Source organism: Pimephales promelas, chromosome 25 (assembly GCF_988280905.1).
Source record: "Pimephales promelas chromosome 25, fPimPro1.hap1.1, whole genome shotgun sequence".
Classification (NCBI taxonomy): domain Eukaryota; kingdom Metazoa; phylum Chordata; class Actinopteri; order Cypriniformes; family Leuciscidae; genus Pimephales; species Pimephales promelas.
The window spans coordinates 14,360,343-14,384,100 of NC_142793.1; the positions used below are offsets into that span (position 1 = coordinate 14,360,343).

The 23,758-nt window shown below is 37.4% G+C and overlaps 4 protein-coding genes across 6 annotated transcripts in view; all 4 read left to right on the plus strand.

Annotated features, from left to right (window-relative positions):
* Positions 1 to 97: 97 nt before the first annotated feature.
* On the plus strand, positions 98 to 7,089 carry LOC120468200 (aminopeptidase N). Its single transcript, XM_039656871.2, has 20 exons — positions 98 to 666; positions 1,037 to 1,179; positions 1,611 to 1,744; positions 1,883 to 2,009; positions 2,097 to 2,251; positions 2,341 to 2,454; positions 3,443 to 3,586; positions 3,672 to 3,737; positions 3,850 to 3,915; positions 4,038 to 4,210; positions 4,306 to 4,382; positions 4,502 to 4,635; positions 4,735 to 4,790; positions 4,887 to 5,034; positions 5,138 to 5,229; positions 5,394 to 5,504; positions 5,954 to 6,121; positions 6,195 to 6,335; positions 6,452 to 6,533; positions 6,658 to 7,089. The coding sequence occupies exons 1-20, from the start codon at positions 137 to 139 to the stop codon at positions 6,817 to 6,819; spliced, it is 2,823 nt and encodes a 940-aa protein (XP_039512805.2). The 5' UTR covers positions 98 to 136; the 3' UTR covers positions 6,820 to 7,089.
* Positions 7,090 to 7,746: 657 nt separating this feature from the next.
* On the plus strand, positions 7,747 to 14,215 carry LOC120468203 (major histocompatibility complex class I-related gene protein). The gene is made up of 5 exons (XM_039656875.2): positions 7,747 to 7,897; positions 9,270 to 9,518; positions 10,362 to 10,640; positions 10,826 to 11,104; positions 11,176 to 14,215. The coding sequence occupies exons 1-5, from the start codon at positions 7,828 to 7,830 to the stop codon at positions 11,268 to 11,270; spliced, it is 972 nt and encodes a 323-aa protein (XP_039512809.2). The 5' UTR covers positions 7,747 to 7,827; the 3' UTR covers positions 11,271 to 14,215.
* Positions 14,216 to 14,509: 294 nt separating this feature from the next.
* Positions 14,510 to 16,785, plus strand: LOC120468202 (class I histocompatibility antigen, F10 alpha chain-like). 2 transcript variants are annotated; one of them, XM_089127592.1, is made up of 3 exons: positions 14,510 to 14,752; positions 14,929 to 15,201; positions 15,306 to 16,785. In XM_089127592.1, exons 1-3 carry the CDS (start codon positions 14,605 to 14,607, stop codon positions 15,602 to 15,604), a joined length of 720 nt encoding a protein of 239 aa, XP_088983718.1. In that variant the 5' UTR covers positions 14,510 to 14,604; the 3' UTR covers positions 15,605 to 16,785. The 2 variants fall into 2 exon arrangements, with proteins under 2 accessions (XP_088983718.1, XP_088983719.1); XM_089127593.1 differs by having other exon boundaries at positions 14,674 to 14,752; positions 14,946 to 15,201.
* Positions 16,786 to 21,641: 4,856 nt separating this feature from the next.
* Positions 21,642 to 23,758, plus strand: part of LOC148965057 (major histocompatibility complex class I-related protein 1-like) — a 4,862-nt gene continuing 2,745 nt past the window's right edge. Inside the window, exons 1-3 of one of the 2 annotated variants that reach the window (XM_089127784.1) lie at positions 21,642 to 21,749; positions 22,100 to 22,186; positions 23,688 to 23,758. The exon at positions 23,688 to 23,758 is cut by the window's right edge and continues 187 nt beyond it. In XM_089127784.1, the coding sequence (XP_088983910.1) occupies positions 22,135 to 22,186; positions 23,688 to 23,758 (123 nt within the window). In that variant the 5' untranslated portion in view covers positions 21,642 to 21,749; positions 22,100 to 22,134. Of the gene's footprint in view, positions 21,750 to 22,099; positions 22,187 to 23,687 lie in introns of those variants that run through there. The other variant, XM_089127785.1, reaches the window with a different exon arrangement.

Genomic DNA, 23,758 nt, shown 5'->3' on the forward strand with positions numbered 1-23,758 from the left:
GGTTAGCAGATTCTTTCACAGATCTCAGTGTTAATGGATGAGCCATTATTCCCGTTTGGGAGGAGAGAAGGTGGGAAGAATAAATAAAATGCCATCACAGTTAGGTCTGATCGTTGCTGACCTGTGGTGACTGAACATGGTGGGAATCCATTTTAGTCCAATGTGTGTTGGATGCACTTTACTGGGAATGGCATCGTTGGCCACCATTGTTGGGTTGTGGACAATTCAACTTCTTCCTTCTACACAACCTCTTGCTGAGCCCTGGAAAGAGTATCGTCTACCAGACACGCTGGTTCCAGACTGCTACAACATCACTCTATGGCCTCGACTTCGGCCGAACAGTTATGGCCTCTTTGTGTTCACTGGAAAGTCCACTGTGATCTTCAGATGTCTGAGAGAGACCGATCTCATCCTCATTCACTCCAATAAGCTGAACATGACCTCGACAGACGGATATATGGCCAAACTCTCTGCGCTTGGTACAGCAGGAGCGCCCTCAATACAGAAAACCTGGATGGAGGAGACGACGCAGTACCTTGTCATAGAGTTGAAGGGAAAACTGAAGGCTGGAGAGCTCTATGAGCTTTACACTGAGTTTGTGGGAGAACTTGCAGATGACCTGGCAGGGTTCTACCGGAGTGAATATGATGAGAATGGAGAGAAAAAGTAAGTCCAACTATGATGTTTACCACCAGTCAGGAACTGGAAAAAACATCTGAGATTCTATCAAGGCTATCGCAGTTGGCAGGTCACATGTTTGTTTGAATAGTCTCTTGGCTGCTTTGTTTCTGTTAAACCTTTGTACCTTCATATAAAGGGGGAGATTACTTACTGGATCCATAAAGCGGATTTTTTATGTGGTTGAGCATTACATAACATCCAGAAGGATTTTTCATGTTTGGGCGATTCAATTATCATGTACACATTTGGACAAAATGGTATACTAATAACCCAGAGCTTATTTTATGGTCTGTACCTACGTACCTCTGGTGTTAAGAACACTTTATCTTAGAGATATGATAATTATTTCCTCCAGGATAGTTGCCACCAGCCAGATGCATCCCACACATGCTCGCAAGACCTTCCCGTGTTTCGATGAGCCTGCAATGAGAGCAGTTTTCTACATCACTCTCATCCATGACAGAGGAACTGTGGCCCTGTCCAATGGAATGGAAATTGGTCAGTTTTACACACTTTTTGACTGTTAACTTCCATATAACATAAACTAGAACATTTATAAACGGGGCTCTAGGGTCCCGCAAGGGTCAGCAACAAGTGTGCAAGGGCATGGAACATTTCAGAAATGTTTAAAAAAAGTTTTTAAAAAGTTTTTTTTTTTTTAAAGGTAACATTTACATTACATTTTCAAGCTGCGTTCTAAAGACTGGTTGGAAATCATGAGATTAATCATAATTATTTGATTCTATTGGCAGCCCTATTTTTTAAGTGTAATAAAAATGAATGTAGTTGAGGATGATTTAATTTATTTATTTTGCTTTCGTACTGTAATAGCATCCAGAATTGATAGATAGAAAGACAGATAGATAGATAGATAGATAGATAGATAGATAGATAGATAATTTAATGTACTGCTTGTTTTCCTCATTCAGAGAAAGTGGACACCGTTCTTGATGGACAACCTGTTACTGTGACAACATTTGAACCCACAAAGAACATGTCCTCGTATCTATTGGCACTTGTTGTCAGTGACTACACAAATATTACATCGGCGAATGACACCTTGGTATGGCCATCTGTCACCTTTTATGAGCAGTATAGCAGCTTTAAAAGATAAAAATCATACATTTATTGACCACAAAATGGCTTTACAGCATATCTGTTCGTGTTGCATATACGACTAAATTATGTTTGCTCTGAACAGATACGAATATGGGCTCGTAAGAAAGCCATTGAGGACGGCCATGGTGATTATGCTTTGAATATAACTGGGCCAATCCTCAAGTTTTTTGAAAACTATTACAGGGTACCATATCCACTCTCTAAATCAGGTATGTTTAAGCATCTAAAATCATCTCATGAAGATTATTGACTTGGGAAAATTTTTTTATAAGAATTTTTAATTCTCTACCTTGAAGACCAGATTGCCCTGCCTGATTTCTACTTTGGGGCGATGGAGAATTGGGGGCTGGTGACATACAGGGAGACAAACCTTCTATATGATCCAGTCATCTCCTCCAATGCAAACAAAGAGAGAACGGCCACCATTATAGCCCATGAATTGGCTCACATGGTACTTGTATTTATAAAAGGAAAAAATGAGCGGTTTTACATGCATACTATGTGTTCTATAATAATATTATGGCTTGTGTTTATGGTCAGTGGTTTGGCAACCTTGTGACTCTAAAGTGGTGGAATGAAGTTTGGTTGAATGAAGGTTTCGCCTCTTATGTGTCATATCTTGGTGCAGACTTTGCTGAACCATCCTGGCATGTGGTGAGTGTTCACAACTTTCACACACTAATTAGCTTAGACCTACTGTAGCCTATCTGTCAATGGTTGGTCAATAGAGAACATGCCGGTCATACATCTTTTAAAGTGTATCTTGTATTACTGTATTAAACTAATGTCATGTTCATCCTTCATATCACAAAACAGTAGTTTAGCAGATTTGCCTTGGAAAATTTGAAGCAAACAAACCTGTTGTTGAAATGCGGCCCATATGACACATCTTCATTTTGGTGACCCATGTGGAGAGACTGTAAAAAAATAATAGGTGGATACATTGAGAGTTTTAAGAATGGGGGAGAAAAAAATCACCTTTGTTGAGCAGGGGGACACGTACTCGGGCTTTTTGTAATTTTCCTCAGGCAACCATGAACTGAAGTCACACAGACTGTGATGACGCATTTCAACGGACATCAACATCGTAAATACTGCAAAAAAAAATTAAATTATATTCTTATTATTTTTTGTTTTATAGTTGTTTTATTTCTGAATATTTATAACATTATTTGTAGTATATTACCTTTGCATCAAGTAAAAAAAAAAAAAAAAAAAAGTTAACGCTGCTGTGGGGTTGACGGTAAAATTGTCTTTCTTCTGACTAATTGGCTTTATGCCCAGCTGCACTACTTCCTGAACTTCAGCCAGCTCCTTGTTTCCTGTCTGCCATTATTGGCCAAATTGCTTAATTCAGGTGTGCCTGATTATTGTTGCCATGACTGCTGAGGTCAAGCACACCTGGATTAATCAATTTGACCAATAATGGCAGACAGGAAACAAGGAGCTGGCTGAAGTTCAGGAAGTAGTGCAGCTGGGCATAAAGCACATTGCGTTATCAATCTCTCTATATTTTGTTCTTTTTGAAAGTTGTGAAAACAATTAGGCCCTATAGATATATTCTTAATTAAGAGAACGTGTAACTATAAAAGTCTTATTTGTTGCTTACTGACATGTTATTTTTCCCATAACGCTCCCACAGAAAGATTTGATCATCCTTAAAGACGTACACCGTGTTTTTGCTGTGGATGCTCTGGCCTCCTCCCATCCCCTGTCTTCTGAAGAGAAGGATATTATAAAACCAGAGCAGATCAATGAACAGTTTGATACGGTCTCCTACAGTAAGGTGCTGAACGTATGATTGCATTCACTTTGAAAAATGTATTGATTATTACCATCAAACTCAGTGTTTTTTCCCTGTAAACCTGCAGGGGGCGTCGGTGTTGAGAATGCTGTCAGACTTCCTTACAGAGTCTGTGTTCGTACAAGGACTAAATGTGAGCAAATTACAATGCAGTTGTTACATCAGATAATTCCATGTTTTTAAAAATATATATATAATTTCTGATATCTGTGACCCCCCCCCCCCCCCAAAAAAAAAAAAAAAAGACATATCTGACCATTTTCGCCTATCAAAATACAGTCGGCGAGGATCTGTGGAATCACCTTCAAACTGTGAGTTGCATCAAAAAAGTAACCTCATACCTCATACAACAAAATTTGTTAAAAGTGCTTCAAAACGTTTGTCAGTACTGCCCTCTGTTGGTTGATGAATCACTTTCATTTAATATCTCTAGGCTGTTGATAAAACTGGAACAGTTCTTCCCTTAAAAGTCAAAGAAATTATGGACCGCTGGGTTCTTCAAATGGGCTTCCCGGTAGTCACAGTCAACACTACGACAGGCCAGATCTCTCAGATGCACTTCCTTCTGGATCCTGAGTCTATAGTGGAGAGGTCATCTCCATTCAAGTAGGCCTAAACTCATCTGCAACGCTACCTGAGCAGATAGTGTTGTGTTCTGGTTTCTTTAGTGTTATGTCTATTTTTTTTACTGATTTTTATAGTTATGAATGGATTGTACCCATCAACTGGATGAAGGCAGAGGTGGAACAGCCACGCTTTTGGCTCTTGGAAAGAACTGGTATGAACAAAAATAATTTGCCAATTATTTTGTTTTTATGGTGGCATTTTGCTCATTTTGCACAAACTCACTATTTTTAAACTCACTATAAATGAACTAAAATAATAATCTATTCATAGGATTTAACAATGATATGAAGACGACTGGAAATGAGTGGGTGCTGGTGAATCTGAACATCACAGGATATTACAGAGTGAACTATGACACAGAGAACTGGGAGCGTCTCCTGAATCAACTGACTGAGAAACATGAGGTAAAGACAGAGATGTGTCATTGAATTCACAGACACAGTTCTTATTAATACATTTGACCACATTTATCTCTTTATTTTATTTTTATTTATTTTTTAAAGGTCATTCCGGTTATAAACAGAGCTCAGATAGTGGATGATGCATTTAACCTTGCAAGGTAAAATTACATAGAGGAAAAAAATGTAGAGAATTAAGTGCAATTTCTGGAGATAAAAAATATAATTTTTAATTTGAATTATAACTCTTTTTCAAGGGCAAAGATAATTCCTGTCACTGTGGCGCTAAAAACTACAAAATACTTGATTAAAGAAAAGGAATATATGCCATGGCAGTCTGCTCTCAACAACCTGGATTATTTCTACCTCATGTTTACACAAACCGATGTCTATGAACTTTTACAGGTCTGTAAAACACTTCACATATATTGAAAAAAATTCTTCTTTAGAAAATGTGGCTCAGCTATAGGTATATAGATTAGTGTGAAATTTGAATTTCTTGTTGTAGAACTACACCAAGAAGCAGGTGACCCCACTTTTTGAACATTTCAAGAATATTACTGAAGATTGGTCACAGGTCCCCTCTAGCCATACAGACCAGTAAGAATCCATAACTTTTTTTAATGTAATCAATGATGACATTTTCATTTCATGTCAATATTTTTCTATTATATATATGTATATGTTTATTAAGCGAAATGATCTTTATTAAGGGAAATCATAAACTACTGGCATATATTAATTATTATTTTTCCACTGTGCAGGTACAATCAAGTTAATGCCATTAGATTTGCCTGCAGCACTGGTGTAAAGGAATGTCAGAATCTCACTACAAGCTGGTACAGACAGTGGATGGACCAACCCAACCACAACCCGTAAGTATTTTAATCTTCCAGTCAAGCAATTCAATGTTATACTGCAGGAGATATGCAAGACAAACACAATCTACAGACTAAAGGCCCTTGCACACCATTTGCGTCCAAATTTTCGCACGTTAAAAAATAAATGCGACCTCACGTTATGTCAATGACGCCTGCACACTGCCTCCGAAACTTCCGTCCATCATAAAAAAAAATCGAATCGGGTTCGTTTTTTTTTTTTTTTTTTTTTTTTTTGCGTTTTTTTTGCGGTTTTTTTTTTTTTGCGTTTTTCGCATCCGTAGAAAGCAGTTTGAATGGTGTTTTGACAATTCAGAGCCACCGAATCACGAATACGAAAAAATGCACACGAAAATTTCGGATTCAGTGTGCAATGGCCTTAAGTCTTCTCAGTCTAGCGATCCACATTTATTTCATATATCTAATTCAGTTCTCTTTTTTGAAAGGATTCACCCCAATTTGAGGTCTACAGTGTACTGCAGCGCTATTGCCTCAGGGGGCGCTGAAGAGTGGGACTTTGGCTGGCGGATGTTTAAGAACGCCACCATCGCGATAGAAGCTGACAAACTCATGTCATCCCTGGCTTGTGCAAAAGATCACGTACTTTTAGAAAGGTTTGCAAGATAACATTTTTGGGAACACAGAAAATGTTAAAATCAATAACTTATTTTACTGTCATAAATATAGGTACCTTGAGTACACGCTTGATGCATCAATGATCCGTAAACAGGACGCTACCTCTATCATTGTGGATATTGCTGGCAACCCAGATGGTCAGACATTGGCTTGGGACTTTGTGAGGAAGAACTGGGCTTATATGTTCACAGAGTGAGCTTTATGAACAACTAACACACATACTGATACAGAAATGCTCATGGTCATTTTTATTCATTTGAAATGCAGTTTTATTTAATGTGATGAACAAAATTAATTTGTGTCCCTAGGTATGGTGTTGGGTCCTTCAACTTTGCCAGCCTCATAAGTGGTACAACCAAAACATTTTCAACTGAATCAGAACTTGAGCAGGTGTGTATTTTGTATTGGTACACAAATCAGTAACATTGTTAGAATTGCATTCAAACAACTGACTATTAAACTCTTATTTATACATTTCTGTTTTTTTCCCCCTCATATCTCTACATGTAAAAAGCTTCTGCAGTTTAAGAGTGACAATTCAGCGATCGGCTTTGGATCAGGGACAGCAGCGCTGGAACAGGCCATTGAGAAGACTAAAGCAAATATAAAATGGGTGTCTGAAAACCAACAAGAAATCACAGACTGGCTGGTGACTGAATCTGCTGAAAAATATTAGACACTTTACAAATGATGTCTCTGTTTCATTCTATTCTATATTATAAATAGAATGGACAGTCCATAATACAACAACACCCATCCCAACAGTCTCCTGTGTACTGTATCTCTATGAAATAGAAAATAACAAAAAACCTTTTTCCAGAAAGCACAACCTTTCATAATCTTTAACCTGTAGGACTGTGTATATTGAGAAAAAAAAAAAACTTGTAAAGTGCTTAAATGTTTATTTAGTTCATTTTAATTGTTTATTAAATAAAATTTTGCTCTGAAATAAAATAAATACTGTGAGTGAAACTTTCTTTCAGAACAACAAAACAATTATCATAGGCTACTGCACATTCCTTTATGGAATGAAAAGGAATCTTAAAAAACTTTAATTTCTAAGAGCTTTGGGGTCCTACTACTAATGTGGTAAACTATTCTTTCTTTTGTATATTGTATTTCAAGCTTATGTTATAGAGTAAAGACAATCCACACTATAAAGTTCTACAATACTAAACAGTAGCATTGCCTGAATGCTAGACTGAATGAATGTAGGGCATATGGATATATAATTATCATGTTATTTGTACTTTTGCCTCCAACATCTCCTAAAAATGGTAAGTTTCAAAAGGTTGAGTTATAAGGCATTGTAGGAAAGCATGTTTCTAGCTTGTGTGCATGTGGGAATCTTGAGACGGGAGCCTATGGCATGTTTTCCTAGAATGCCGAAAGTACAGGGCAGAAAGAAATATATTCTTTGTCAAACTGCAAAACTTGGAGTTCAGGCTTTTTCTGTTTTATCTTTGTTTGGACAAGCATAAACTGATCTCCAAGGCGGTTCTTCAGTTCTTGCATACAAGAATTTAGTTCAAGCTCTGACCTGTGGAGGGCAGTAATATGGTCTACACCTACACTGACTACACTACATTGAAGAAGACGCAGCCATTTTCTATCTTGGCACCTTTGCAGGTAGCCAAGCCAACGTTGTTGCAAAATATGTGCAAAATAATTGAAGACTAAAAGCATGCAGTGGAAATGGACACAATTGTGTGTGTTTTTTTTACTTGCACTTTCCCTTCCATCTGCTTCAGATGGTAAGTTTTTTTTTTGATTTGATTAGAATTATTATTAGAATTTTAAAACCTTATCTTTTAATACATTCAAGATTAATAAAGGTTATCACGTACGCCTACGTGTCCTCCCTAGCCTTAATGGACTGTTGGCGTAGAGTGGGGCACAACCCAAACGGGGTACAGTTGTAACTCGTGGTGGTTCAAGGTTTCCATGCTAGCATGCATGACAAAACTTTGTGTGACCCATTTGTGTATTTGTTGCCATTTCAACATGTATTATGCAAATATGTATAAAAAAGATATAGCAGAACACATAATTAATAATAGCTAGTACATTTCTTACTAAAGTTATTTTTTCATCTCAGTTTTCCTAAAACAAGAAAGATCACAGCCATAAATAAATCTCAGTTGAGGTGGTGGGGCACGTAATGGCCACTTCCATGAGAGCTGTGTGTGGATGGGGTGTGTTGTGTTCAGCTTTGTATTTTTCTGAATGCGTTTCTTCATCTATTTTGCTTTTGGTCACATTGTTTTGAACTATGTTTTATAGCTGTATTTGCAGTGTGTTCATTGTCAAACTCCAAAATTGGTTTATTTCAATGACTAAAAAATTGCAGTATTTTATTTGAAAATGTTAATAATTGTATTTTATTTGCCAAATATTTTTGTTTGTCTAGTGTTTTTTTTTTTATTAGACCAGACAACATTCTAAGCTGTCATGGTCGTTGGGCATATGGGCATGTTGTCACTGTTCACTCATTAGCTTGTTTCACTAATACAGTGTATACTTTTTTCTTATATTTTATGAATGTAAAGTTTTGGCATAAAAAAACGCATGCACAGGGTAAGAATTATGAAAGTGTACATAAGATTGTAAGCGTAAATTAAATTGCATTACAATAAAGCGGCACTTTCAGATGAATTACATGAATTACACTTACGAATATTTTTTTCTTGAGCCTGAAAACCTTCACAAATCTTACCTTGCACGTGTGATTCTTTATGGCATTATTCTACCTTCATAAAATAAAAAAAGAATAATAATTATATTAATGACACAAGACCACATATTTGTACTATACATCTGTGAAATTAATGTGGAAAAAAATAATAATAATTCTGAACCCCAAGTGGATTTATATAAACTGAGAAAGTCAAAAAGTGTCAAGTTGTGCCCCGATCTCCCTTACTCATATCATTTTCATTTTGCATCAAAGTATAAGTCATTGCCAAGATTCCAAGTCTGATATTTTAAATGAAAAATAAATAAGGTGAAGCTTAAATGTTTTATTGTATACAGTCTATGGTAGAAATCAATCAATCAGTAAAGAATCAAATAATCAATAATAAACAATAATCCACGGTAATCACCAATAATCAATTTGTTTTTCAGGTTCTCATTCTTTGAGTTTGTTTTCAACTTACATTCGTGGAAAAACACAATTTCCGGAATTTAGTGGCACAACAACTTTGGATGACATCACAGTTGGATACTTTAATTCAAAGACATATATTCCAAGAGGGAATACAACAAACGAGGATGATGTGATTGATTCAGTTTATATAGAGGCTATAAGTGCCTACATGTATAACTCCTTTATGAGAAGAGCCGAACTGTTTGGGCAAGACAGCCAAAATGACAGTAAGTATCAATGACTCAATGACCTCTATCAATCCATTTTTTAAAAATTCACGAAATGCTATGTATACGGTACATAATAAATTTTTTAATGTTTGATTTTAAAATTACCAGTGATCAAAGAACTGCAAGGGGACTACAAAACTAGCACTGGAAACATAGGGGAACAGGAACTAAAACGGGAAATACTACAAAATAAAAGTCAACACACTTAGGGCAAACCGCTTTACAGAAAACTGTTTTACATGGCAATGTTAGTTTAGGTTGTAAAACAGCATGTGGTTATTTACAGACACATTTAAGAGTTTTTCAAATTGAATTTTTCTTTAAAGCTACACTGTGTGATTTTTACCCCCATCTAGCGGTGAAAAGGTATATGACCATCCAGTGAATATTAGTTTCTGTTCCTCTCAATTCCGATTTCGTTTTAACTCCTACGGTGGCCAATGTAGTCCAAGATTAACATGGCTTCCAGTTCGACCTCGTCCGTGAGTGTTAACTCAAACGTAAACGCGAAAGGCGAAGCATGAATTAACGGGTATGTCCCTCTTTGGCTAATGTACTTTCAAGATGGAGGGGCAACATGGCGACCGACATTAGAACCCCTTACCCGTATGTATTTTCAATGGCATATTATAGCTACACTCACGAGAATACTTTATTACTTGAACGAAGTAAATATACATTAATGAGCACATATATATTTGAAAGGACTAAGTGTTTTTAGCTAAGAATAAACTAAAAGAGTTACACAGTGTAGCTTTAAAATGGTTTGCTAAACAAAGAGTGTAAGATGAAGGAGGCCAATCCATGACAATATCCCCTAACCATTCATTTCCCTCACAGGTCTTGATGTTTATCAGACACTGGTTGTGTGTGAGCTGCTGGACTTCGACAAGCCTGGAAAGATGATTGTTACAGATGCGGCCAGAGGCTCCACCACAGATGAACTTTATTACATTAACAACAATTTTACTTATACTGTGACTGACAATATTAAACAAGAACTGATCAAACCTAACCTGGAAGAATTTAAGCAGGAATTTGCAAATACCTTTTACCCACTTTGTATAAGAACTCTAAAGAATTACCTCATAAAGAGAAGAGATCAAATTAACAGAAAAAGTACGTACTCAAGCGGGCACATCTAAATTCCCTAAATTTGTTATATGAAAATAAATATAACCGTTTAGAGTAAGTCTTCAGGATTAAAAATAAACCCGTATTTACATGTAAATGTATACTCTGGTTAATTTTTCCTCCTCCTCCTCCTCCTCCTCCTCCTCCTCCTCCTCCTCCTCCTCCTACAGACACGCCCAATATCACACTCACCCAAAAAGCAAACTCAGATTCTGGAGGGTCTCATGTGAGTTGTTTGGCAACAGGATTTTACCCTCGTCACATCAACCTGACCCTGTTCAGAGATGGACAGCCTGTACCTGATCATGAGATCACTGGAGGAGATCTGCTGCCCAATGGTGACGGGACGTACCAGATGAGGAAGAGTCTGGAGATCAGTGCAGACAAACACAGATACAGCTGCTCTGCCACACACCTCAGTCTGGACAACACACGGGACATTGAATTAGGTATGAGCTTTTTCAAAAATCAGATAAAATCTTTACATTTTGATCTTATTCTAAATGCTCCTTCTTTTTAGAAAATGAACCATCCAGAAGTCACATAGGAGTTGTTGTCCCTGTCCTGCTATTGGTATGTGCGATATCTGTGATTTTTGTGCAGTTGTTTGCATGAGAACACAGACGGGAAGACAGAGATAGAGGTTGTCTTAACTTAATAGTGTAGGAGGTTTAATGATCTATTTGAATTTTTACTAAATAACTTTAAACGTACTGGCTAAGACCTATCTTCTGTCTCTGAAATTGTCTTAATGTCTCATCATTTAATTGTATTTAATTTTAAAGTATACAAATTGAAGATGTCAAAAGACAGTATTAAACTATCAGCGGTATCAAACAATACGATACAATCATTTTGTTTTTATACCACCTATCTCTTATTTACATAACAGATTACAACTGTAAATGTAGAACTGTAAAAATTGTTTACTAGTGAGGGGAAATGAATTCAGGTACACTGAGCCACATTTTCACACAAGTAGCACAATTTACCTTGATTCACTTTATACTTTTTGTGCAGTCTATATTTTATCAAAAGTATACCAAGTCTGGAGATAACACACTTGCACTTGATCTATATAATTTTAGAGCTATTAACCAAAATCTTTTAATATGATTGACCAAACCACAGGAAATTGCTTTTCACATGAGTTGTGCATATACATATGAAAACATATTTATGTACATTTGAGAATCTGTCTGCCTACATTTCATGTTTGACTGTCATAACATTTTCTTTTTTGTAAAATATTTTGTTCCATTATTTAAATTTTTGCTTTTGACTTTGGTATTTTGTTTTTTTATGTACTTATATTTTCAATAATTACTGTCCTTAAACAAAATCTGTTATGCATAGTGACTTAGACACATTACGCAAAAACGTTAAATTACAAAACATAAATTATAAATCAATTTAGCCAACATCAATAGGCTACTGATCTAAATACTTTAAACCATGTATCCAATTCAGAAAATATTTTTTGGTTGTTTATTTATCTGATTTGGAAGTATTGTGACATTTTAAGCCTCGCTCAGACTGTCAGTGTCAAGTGTGAATGGCAAAAAAATCACATGAAATCCGTTTTGAGTTACATTCTTGTGTGGTTTGAAATCCCATTCAGATTGCATTTCTGGAAATCCATTTCAGTTTTACCGTTCTGATTGGCATTTGCATGGTTTATGTGCCACGTAAAACGTTGGGTGCAATGGGGCTAAACTCGTAGCAGGGTAAAAGGCGCATTTGACTTTATTCTCTTTTAAACCACTAGATGGCACAAAAATTCAGCTCAGCCCTTTTCTTGGTGGCTTAAAGGAGTTGTAGGGGCGGCAGTGGCTCAGTGGTTCATGTAGGTTGTCAACCAACGCATTCTCACCCCAAGGTGTCACCTTTGACCATGCTTCAATATTTGACGTTTTAGGCGCCCTTTAGCGTCACTTACATGACGCGATCCTACGCCGTCATCTAACTGACGCTAAAGAAAAGCGTCAGTTAGAGGACGCAGTTAGGTTTAGGTGTGGGGTGGGGGTAGGGTACACGCGATCCTAGGGCGTCATCTAACTGACGCTAAAGGGCGCCTAAAGCGTCAGATATTGAAGCATGTTAAATGCTTCCCAAGGCGTCAGTTAAGTGACGCCTTGGGGGTGGGGGGTCAAACACAGTATTAGTATGGTGTTCCTAATAATCCTTTAGGTGAGTGTGTATATCTATCCATCTATCTGTATATATCTATATTATATGAATATAATACTGCACTTTAGAAGCTACATAACACATTTAAATGTTTCCCTGAATACAAAATAAGTGCAAAGTAAAAAAAATAAATAAATAATAATAATGACTGGTTAAATATTAAAAGCCGTGAAGCTGCAGTGAAGAATTAATATAACTTCACAAGTGTGGAACAATGGTTTATTTCAAAGATGATCATCTGCCAGTGAGTTTCATTTTTGCCAAATCTTCACACCAAAAGTGAAATGAAAAAGCCTCAAGCTGAAGGAAATACAAATCCACACATGTACAGCAGAGGGCACTCAATACTCTTAAAAAAAGAAAGAAAGGAAGGAAGGAAGGAAGAAAGAAAGAAACTAACACACAAATGTTATTTTTATCTTTAGTCATTTTTGCTTGCTAGTATTGAATTGGATCATCGAAGGTCAGCAGCAAAGACATTGGTTAATAAAGTTAGATTAAACACTGTTTAATTATTGCAGGTTTTGGTAATATTCTGAGTTTCCATTTAACTGTTTTTATATTAAATACTGAATCTGTTTTTGTTCAAGTGAGACGCATGCTCATTGCTCACATTAACTCTAGATAGAACTACAGTAACCATCATGTCTTTTGTTGTCTCTCAACATGGGGACAGGAGAGCTGTCAGTCAATAAAGCAAACTCTGAGTAATGCACGTTCCTTAAGATTTTTTGGTGCATAAGTAGGCCTAGTTACTTTACTAGTTACTTGAAAAAAGTAATCTGATTACATTACTTGTTACTGATAATGGATTACACACCCCTCCCCTCAACACAAGTTACTCGGAGCTGTTCATGTCCTCTGATTCGAAATTATGCATCAACGGCAATATGAAACTGCAGCGATCAGTTAATACAGTAAATCGAAACTTTCCGAAAATTCCCAGTGTACAAGATCTAATTACGAGAGGACATGAACGCTTTTTTACGAATTAAAATGTCATAATTACGGTAAAGTCTGTGAACGAACCTTAAACTCCTTACTTACACCACTGACTGCAAACTGCCTCCAACGCCCAAGTTATGTGGTCTAATCAACTCCCAAATTCCTATAAAGACTGAGATATACAATAGGCTACTTAAGCAAATTCTGTTTCATGCCGACTTTTACAGTACATAGGCTACTACAGTTTGTTAATTGTGTTGTTGTTTTCCATTTCATGTTCTCACTCTGTGTGTTTGCTCAAAATGTACAATAGTCACTTATGAAATAAGTGTTTTATTTTACTATTTTGTGATTGTAACCTTTTGAAGAAAGTTTTTTTTCATTTGTATAATTGTGTTTTAAATAAACGTTATCTCTCCACATGATGTAACAGTTTCTCTTGTTGTTCAATCAAACTAATGTTTATTTAAAAAAAAGAAACAGTTAAGTTAATCCAGACACGTGTTTTTGAGTAACGTGATTTGCACCCGTGAGCGGTCAGGCTCATCTAAAACCATCGCTACTTTCATGTGTCTCGTGTATGCTCTGATTTCATAAATAAAACAGCCGTCATATTGCGCAATCAATTGCATTACTTGTGCCTTACGGCCGTGTTCCGTGTTTTTTTTTTTTTTTTTTACCCAGCTCAACAAAGAAGAACTGTACTTTTCTTACGTACATTCTTACTGCAACCTACATTAAAGGACAAACACCATTTCCTGAATTTAGCTATGTAGTGAAGTTGGATGATGTCCCAGTTCTGTACTATAACGGTATGACGAAGACTTTCTTTCCAAGAGGAAATACAACAACTGAAGATGACATTTTTGATTTAAACGTTTTCTTCGGAATAAGTGACAAAATACAAACATCCTTTAAGGAAAAATGGGTAGTAGCAATAAACAATTTAAATAAAACTTATAGTAAGTACAATCAAAAACTCTTGACATATTAATAGAAACCTCCAAAAAATAATACAAAAGCAGTATTTTAGGCAATAATAATAAAATTATATCATTATCATAAATAATTATGACTGTTGTTGTTGTTTTATGATTTAAAATAAACACTACCTTAAATCTTTATCTCTTCATTAAAGGTGTTCTTGCCCTTCAGAGGCTGGTTGTGTGTGAACTGAGAGATGATGGTGAGCCGGGACAAATGATCACACGAGATGCTGTCAGTGGCTCCACCACAGATGAGTTGCTTTATGTTGACCAGAACTTCACATACCATGGTAATTTAAATATCTCAGCTTTTTTGCTGAGCGCCCATCTTAAAGCCAGCATGTGGACATTTATATACCAACCGGTCTGCATTAAAACACTCAAGGGGTATCTTGAAAAAAGGAGAAATCAAGTCTATAGAAAAGGTACGATGACCAGCTAAATTACTGAATAGTGTTTTCTTTTACATTTAGAATTTGTCAGGCCAATATCAATAATAATAAAAACATCTTTCTGTTACCTTTTTTAGTGAAACCCAAAGTCAGGCTCCTCCAGAAAGAACTGTCTTCTGGGTTTCGTGTGAGTTGTTTGGCAACAGGATTTTACCCTCGTCACATCAACCTGACCCTGTTCAGAGATGGACAGCCTGTACCTGATCATGAGATCACTGGAGGGGATCTGCTGCCCAATGGTGACGGGACGTACCAGATGAGGAAGAGTCTGGAGATCAGGACAGATAAACACAGATACAGCTGCTCTGCCACACACCTCAGTCTGGACAACAAACTGGACATTGCTTTAGGTAATAGGAATTTCCAGAAAACATAATTTAACAATCAAATTAAAAATAATGACAGTTAATATTCGAGTCTGTGGTTCATGAGACAAAACAACACTTAGTGGAGAAACGTCCTTAAAACATTGACGAATTATATTCTGGCAAAGTGTCATAAGGGTTTCTTATTTTTCAAGAAATCATATTCTCTTTTTCCCACAAATTCTGCTCCTGCACAGTCCTCACTATAAATCACTGATCGCACGAAACCTTTAATGTTAAGACTATGTCTGCAAGGGTCATTGTGAATCCTTTGATTTGTTGTCCTAAAATGCAAAGTTGGGGAAAAGTTTCATACAAATTTATATAAATAACTATTACTGCACTCACCAATAGTTTTAGTAATTTAATTGTTGGTGTTTTTATGGTGTAATATCTGTGCATTTTATCCTTTAATGTCATACATTTTATTATTGGAATATAAAAAGTTTTTTATAAGTAAGTCATGGGTGTATTGTAAATTCTGAAAAATACAACCACAGAGATTGTATTCGTAAAGTGAATTTATACATGAGTTTTTTTTTTTGTCTATTTTTGTCTCTTTGTTAATGATCATAAAAAAAGCATAGTCTTTTTTCTTTTTATGCATAAAAAACCATAAAGGTAACAATTTTTTAGGTTTAGGTCTGGGGTAGTGTTAGGGTTAGACCACTACGAGGCCCCCCATATATATCTGCGTCTCATATTGACGCTAAAGGGTGCCATATGCGTCGGATGTATACACAATGTCAAAAGCGTCAGTAATATGAGAACGGGCTGAATTGACATACAGACTGACAGCTCTGATTCTGTCACAGTCTTGTTGAGCTTGCTTTCAGGTTCTTGGACTTTCTGTTTTGTTTACATTCATCACTTGTTTCCCGCCACTCATCGGTCACCAGGGACACTAACACCAATCATTACAGCTGTTCATCTTTTAGTTAATCATCTCTGTGTATTTAAGTTCCAGCCTGTGTTCTGTTCAGTGTCCTGTCTTGTTCGTGTTACAGTATGTGTTGCTGTTTCGCATGTTATTTGACATCATTTTTGTTTCTAGTATTGAAAAGAAAAAGTTTTGTTTTAATTAATTTACGACTAGCTGATTTCACATGCTGAAAACATGGCACATATTTCTCTTAAGATTATTTACAATATTTTACACTTAGCTATTAAAAATTATTGTATTTTCTGTTACCTTAATGCTTCCTTCACAATGATATCTCTGCCGAGATCTGAGATTTAAATACAATTGTGATTGCCACCACACTGTGATTTAAAAGTGAAACAGTGTGTAACCTTAAGCTTGGTTTGAAGGTGCCTGTGGTGGTCCCCCGGTGTAAAAACTCAATGTAGCCCAGAAGTATAACGATGGGGGTTGGGTGTCACTGAAGGTGGTGGAGGGGAATCGTGTTATTGAATCGAGAGGAAACATCTGTGTCTGGGGGGCCTGTTGGTTGCGCTCACTGGCAGTTCTGGATCAGCCCTCTGACCCAGAGTTTAGAGCAGATGTGCAATGAAATTAAATGTATTCTTATTGTCATAGTACTATTGTCACTACTGTCGTAGATTGCTATATTACTATTATTGTCACGAATATTATCATTATAAATACTATCATTGATACTGCCACCACTAATACAAATGTATGTGTATATATATATATATATATATATATATATATATATATATATATTTCTTTGTGTTTGTCAAAGTCTCTATCATATCCTCTACTATTCAGATATTACCCAATTGCATCACAGAAAGGATCTCGTGTGCCTACATATACCACTTTGTCGATAACTGTGTGGGGCTGTTGTGAGTTTTTCTGTTCTCTGTTTTTTTTTTTGTTTTTTTGTTTTGTTTTGTTTCCCCTTTCCTACTTCTGTATTGTAGATGTGTCTCTCTGAATCTTACCTGGTATGTGTTACTGTTTTGTTAACCTGCAATAAAAAAAAAAAATAAAAAAATAAAAAAAACCTTAACATGACTGACATAACTGAGGTGGTTTCAGGAAATACAACTTTTTAAACTTGTTACTGTATAAACATCGTTGCCTGACACATACTGATTTGCTTTAAAAGCAGGTGCATTCATGTGTTTTGTAAATTTAATTTGTACATACTTGGATTACACCTGGATACTATGATATAGAGACGAACATCCAGTTCCAAGAAAAAATAGAACAAATAAAGAGGAGAACGTTGATTTGATAAATTATATAACTGAATTTATGTGTCTTTTTATTTCAGGAAGATTTGGAACATTTCATTATAAAACAGAGGGTATGTTCATTTGAAGAAGAAGAAGGAAAAAAAACTGATACTAAAAAGTCAGATCTAAGCACTAATATTGGGAATCCTGAAGTCATGAAATAAGATGCTGGAGTGTGTTTTGACATCTGATCTCCTTCTCAGTCAGCCCATTCTCACTCCCAAGGCGTCACCTAACTGACGCCTTGGGAAGCATTTGGACATGCGTCAATATCTGACGCTTTAGGCGCCCTTTAGCGTCAGTTAGATGACGCCCTAGGATCGCGTGTACCCTACCCCCACCCAACACCTATACATAACCGCGTCCTCTAACTGACGCTTTTCTTTAGCGTCAGTTAGCTGACGCTGTAGGATCGCGTCATGTAAGTGACGCTAAAGGGCGCCTAAAACGTCAAATATTGAAGCATGGTCAAAGGTGACGCCTTGGGGTGAGTATGCGTTGTCTCAGTCTAAACACGTACAGTTTTTTTCAGATACTCAGGCTGTGTGAAGTGTTGCTGGGCAACTGATCGCTAAGTTTGCTTTTAATGACTCCACTACAGAAGAAATGCATGAAGGCATAGAAAAAACCATCAGTACTACTTCTGGAGCAGCCCATTCTCACCCCCAAGGCGTCACTTAACTGACGCCATGGGAAGCATTTGGACATGCTTCAATATCTGACGCTTTAGGCGCCCTTTAGCGTCAGTTAGATGACGCCCTAGGATCGCGTGTACCCTACCCCCACCTCACACCTAAACCTAACCGCGTCCTCTAACTGACGCTTTCCTTTAGCGTCAGTTAGATGACGCCGTAGGATCGCGTCATGTAAGTGACACTAAAGGGCGCCTAAAACGTCAAATATTGAAGCATGGTCAAAGGTGACGCCTTGGGGTGAGAATGCGTTGTCTGGAGATGTGGCGCCATGTATAAAAGTTACCCAATGAATCTCAGGAGTTACCCTAAAAGAGAGGAACTCAAGGGCCGTTATATGCACTGTCAGAGAGGCAATTACATTTTATCTATGTGTGGTTTTCGAGTCACCTATAAGGAAAGACACACACACACACACACACACCCCAGATAGCAGACAGATTTGGACCTAATATGGGCAACTTTTGGCACTTACAGCTCAGTTACGGCACTGGCAAGTGTTGTGTGGGCCAAATGTGACCCAAATTACATAAGCCGGACCTAACTTGTGTTTTGGCAAATATTGTGTGGGCCAAAAGTGGCCCAAATGTCATGAGCTGGGCACGAAATAGGTTACGGCAAGTGTTGTATGGGCCAGACTTGGGCTAAATGTCATGAGCCAGACCTAACTTGTGTTACGGCAAATTTTGTGTGAGCCAAAGGTGGCCCAAATGTCATGAGCCGGGCTTGAAATGGGTTAAGGCAAGTGTTTTGCGGTCCAGACTTGGGCCGAATGTTATGAGCCAGGCTTGATTCATGGGCTTCCCCATTTTGGCCGTCCCAGCCGTAGTTTTCAGAACTGATTCCCCTTTTGGAACTCCCGTCAGGGAGGATCTGTTGTCCTAACTTCAGGGCTGGATATGGCATCCTCGTCCTGAGATTTGGAAGCTGTACGTGTGGCCCATCAGGGGCCGTTAGCTTTGGACTTTGGTCTTCCCGCTGATGTCCAGGAGACCATCGCGAATGCTAGAGCCTCCTCCACGAGAAAGTTGTACTCCTCTAAGTGGGGAGTTTTGTATCATGGTGCTCAGAGCACGCTTTAGACCCAGTCAACTGCCCAGTTGGTTCAGTGCTGGAATTCTTACAGGAGAAGTTTCCCTTCAGGAAATTCCCGATGGGCAAAGTGAGGTTAGTTTCTGCTTTTATGCGTGGAGTTAGATGCCTGAAACCAGTACGCTCCCCTGGTATTCCCTCCTGGGACCTTTCGATCGTCCTGAAGGGCTTAACGGAGGCCCCTTTGAGCCCTTGGAGTCAGCTCCGGATCGGATTCTGACTCTCAAGGTTGCCCTCTTGTTAGCCTTAGCTTCTTTGAATCGGTTTGGGGATCTGCAGGCCTTTTCCATTAGCGAGTCTTTTCTTGATTTTACTCCCGGCTTGGTCAGGTTATCCTTGAGACCAAAGCCAGGTTATGTGCCTAAATTTTTATCCACAGCATTCCGCACTTATGTTGTTAACCTTCGTTCTTTTGACCCTCCTCCTTTTGGGTCTAAGGAGGACAGAAAGCTTAACTTGCTTTGCCCGGTCCGGGCGTTGAAGATGTATGTGGATTGTTCCAGTGGCTGCAGGAAATCCAAACAGCTCTTGATATGTTTTGGTGCAGGCCACCGCGGGCTTGCCACATTGAAACAGAGAATTTCCCACTTGGTCACAGACGCTATTTCATTGGCTTATGAGGTGCGCAGTTTACCTTCACCTCTTAGCATCAGGGAACATTTCACCAGGGGCGTGGCTTCCTCTCAAGAGCTTTTTAGAGGTGCTCTCCTGGAGGACATTTGTGTGGTGGCAGGATGGTCCTCTCTGTACAGTTTTGTCAAATTCTACAATTTGGATCTCGATACGACTCCAGGTTCCCAGGTTTTGTCTGCTTAAACCAGCCGTACGTGTTATCTGATATTGTTCTAGTTTCGGCAGCACTGTAGCTTGGCGAGTTTGGTATATCGTTCCCACTGCGTCATAAGCTACACAGCTTTGATTGAACCTATGAAAGATAACGTCTCTAGTTACTGGTGTAACCTATGTTCTCTGAATAGGGAATGAGACGCTGCGTTCGCTGCTAAGCTCCTTGCGCTGCTGACAGGTTCTGAGGAGCAGATGGCGCGCGCTATTACAATATGATAACGCAGAGGCATCAAAGGGCGCGCCTGAGCCATCAGCTAATACGATTGGCGTGATTCTATAAGGGCCTCAGACAATCGGCACACCCAGAGGGCGTTCCCACTGAATCATAAGCTATGCGGCGTCTTGTTCCCTATTCAGAGAACATTACACCAGTAACCAGAGACGTTTTCTCTTGTTTGGTGGGTGTGTCAGAACTGCAGTCCAATCAGCAGCAACATGTATATAAGGCACATGGTATTAAAGTGAACTCGCACAATGGCAAGTGAACAATGTTCTCAGTGTTCTGGGCAGCAAGTGCAGTAACTGTAACATCGGGCATATTTTGTAGTATTAAACACATAGAATACCGACTTCATCAGGCGGAAAATTGAAAATTGGAAAATTGAACTCGGAAAATTCTTCACAAAGAACACAAAGAAGCCACTGCAGCTGCCATAGTTGCACCTCTTGCGTCATCAGAACAATGTGTTCAACGCATCAACGTTTCTGTTTAAAACGCATCACTGTTTCTGTTTAAAACACGTTGTGCAACGTTTTGTCCGGGCTGAACGCAGCCCTGCTCTACATTTTTTTTTCTCATTCAGTTTCCCTGAGATATATGTCAATAGGGGGTAATATAGGCTACTAAAGCAACTTGTGTTTCATGCCGACTTTATAGGCTACTACAGTTTTGTTAATTGTGGTGTTGTTTTCCATTTCATGTTCTCACTCTTTGTGTTTGCTTGAATGAAATCAAAAGTAACAATTATTTTCTGATTGTAACAATTTTAAGAAAGATTTCTATAATTGTGTTTTAAATAAACTTGATCTCTCCACAAGATGTAACAGTTTATCTGGTTGTTAACTCAAACTAAATGTTTATTTAAACTAAGAAACTAAGTTAAGTTAATACAGACGTCATGGTAACGCTCATCTGGGTAACTAAAACCATCGCTACTTTCATGTGTCTCCTGTCACATGCTGTGGTTTCATCACAGGGTTTACAGCCGCCATCTTGCGCAATCAATTGCGCTGTCTGTACTTGTGCCTTACCTGGCCATGTTTTTTTGTGTTTTTTTTGTTTGTTTTGTTTTTTAACCCAGCTCAACAAAGAAGAAAGGTCAGTTTTCTTACTGTACATTCATTTAAGTAAAATCTGAAGAAAATATTTAAACAACACCATTTAATTTGAATGTCTCGACACAAAGCAACATAATAGGCAAGTGGATAAATATATTCTGTTAAACTGTCAGTAAAGTCTACCAGTGGTCATTTAATGTTAGTCAGAAAGGATTCAGACAAATGTGAAAGGAGAAGTCAAGCCCTATTTGTGGTGGTTGTCTATTCCAGAAGGAATGTTAATTTTTTAATGCTTAACAGCTAAAAAATAAAATTTCAGAGAACACACTCTTTAACTACCCACAAGTGTTGAGCAAAACTGTTGATTATTTCAGTGTTGATCATTTATAGGTTAGCGCTGACTGACACCATACAGTATCAGCAATATGGACAACATTATCCTTCTTTTGCTTTCACTTCCAATGGCCGATCCAAAAGGTAAGATTTCAAAAAACGTATTTAATATTGGACTTCAGTTAAAAATATGGAATGTGGAAAAGTATGGTTGATCAAGAGCTAAACAGAACAATAATGTGTATCCAGTGGCCAATTGCAAGTCTAAAAAGCATATTTATAAAGAATTTAGGATGAAAACAAAACCATATGAATAGTCCACGTGAGCTTGCTTATAAACATTTGAGGTTTTAATATTTTAAGTTACTTTTAAGCAAGTGATTGACTGAGTTAAGAGTCTTTTAGTTTTTTAGTGCTGCCTGCTTAGAGTTGTTCACTTTAAAAAAACTTTTGCTGAACATTTATTCACCCCCATGTCATCCAAGATATCCATGTCATTCTTTCTTCTGTCGAAAAGAAATTAAGGTTTTTGACGAAAACATTCCAGGATTTTTCTCCATATAATGCACTTCAATGGGTTCAAGGTCCAAAAGACAGTTTCAGTGCAAACTGTTCAAAGGGCTTTAAACGATTTCAGATGATGAATAAGGGTCTTATCAAGCGAAACGATCGCTCATTTAAAAAATAAAAATAAAAAAAAAAACAAAAAAAACCAAATGGTCGCCTTGCTCTGTTGATGCGTGTTCGTGACTCTCCTATTCAAACTCGTTCATCAAAATGAACAAACCTTTTCTCGAGTCAACTCGTTCATTTTGTTCGTTGAATGAACCATATGACACGAAAATTTTCGAAGATTTTGATAAACAAGTTCGAACAGGAGAAATTCGAACACGCATCACAGAACCGAGCAAGGCGATCATTTGAGCTAATAAAACGTAAACTTTTTTTTTTTTTTTTAAATGAGCGATCGTTTCGCTTGATAATACTTTTATTCATCATCTGGAATCGTTTAAAGCTCTTTGAACAGTTTGCATTTTGCACTGAAACTGTCTTTTGGACCTTGAACCGTTTGGTTCCCATTTAAGTCCATTATATGGAGAAAAATCCCAGAATGTTTTCATCAAAAACCTTAATCTCTTTTCAACTGAAGAAAGAATGACATGGACATTTGGATGACATGGGGGTGAGTAAATTATCAGCAAAAGTTTTTTTTTTTTTTAAAGTGAACTACTCCTTTAATATAGGCTACATATTTGTTTGTACAGATTTGTCAGACAAAGACTGAGTAAACAAAACTTGAGAGTAAATGTACATTTTGGCTCCAAAATTTCCTGGTTGCATAGAAACTAATTCCATAAAGAACTTTGAGAGGAAGCAAAACCTTTATCTTTTCAGTTTAGATAAAGGCATAGTTTTACAGTCTTATATAGAAAATAAATAAACATATAGTTACAAAACCTGCTTAATTAAACATATTAAATATATGGGAAACAAGTTAATTCCAAACATCAAATAAAAATAGGTCACAAATATAGAACTAAATAACACAGGCGAACCAGATTGATTTAAAAAAAAACATCATTTTTATATGAATTGGATGGAATGTTTGCAACAATTCAATCAATTTTATGTTATTTTTTCACAGGTTCTCACTCTTTGTGGATACATGCAACCTACATTAAAGGACAAACACCATTTCCTGGATTTAGCTATGTA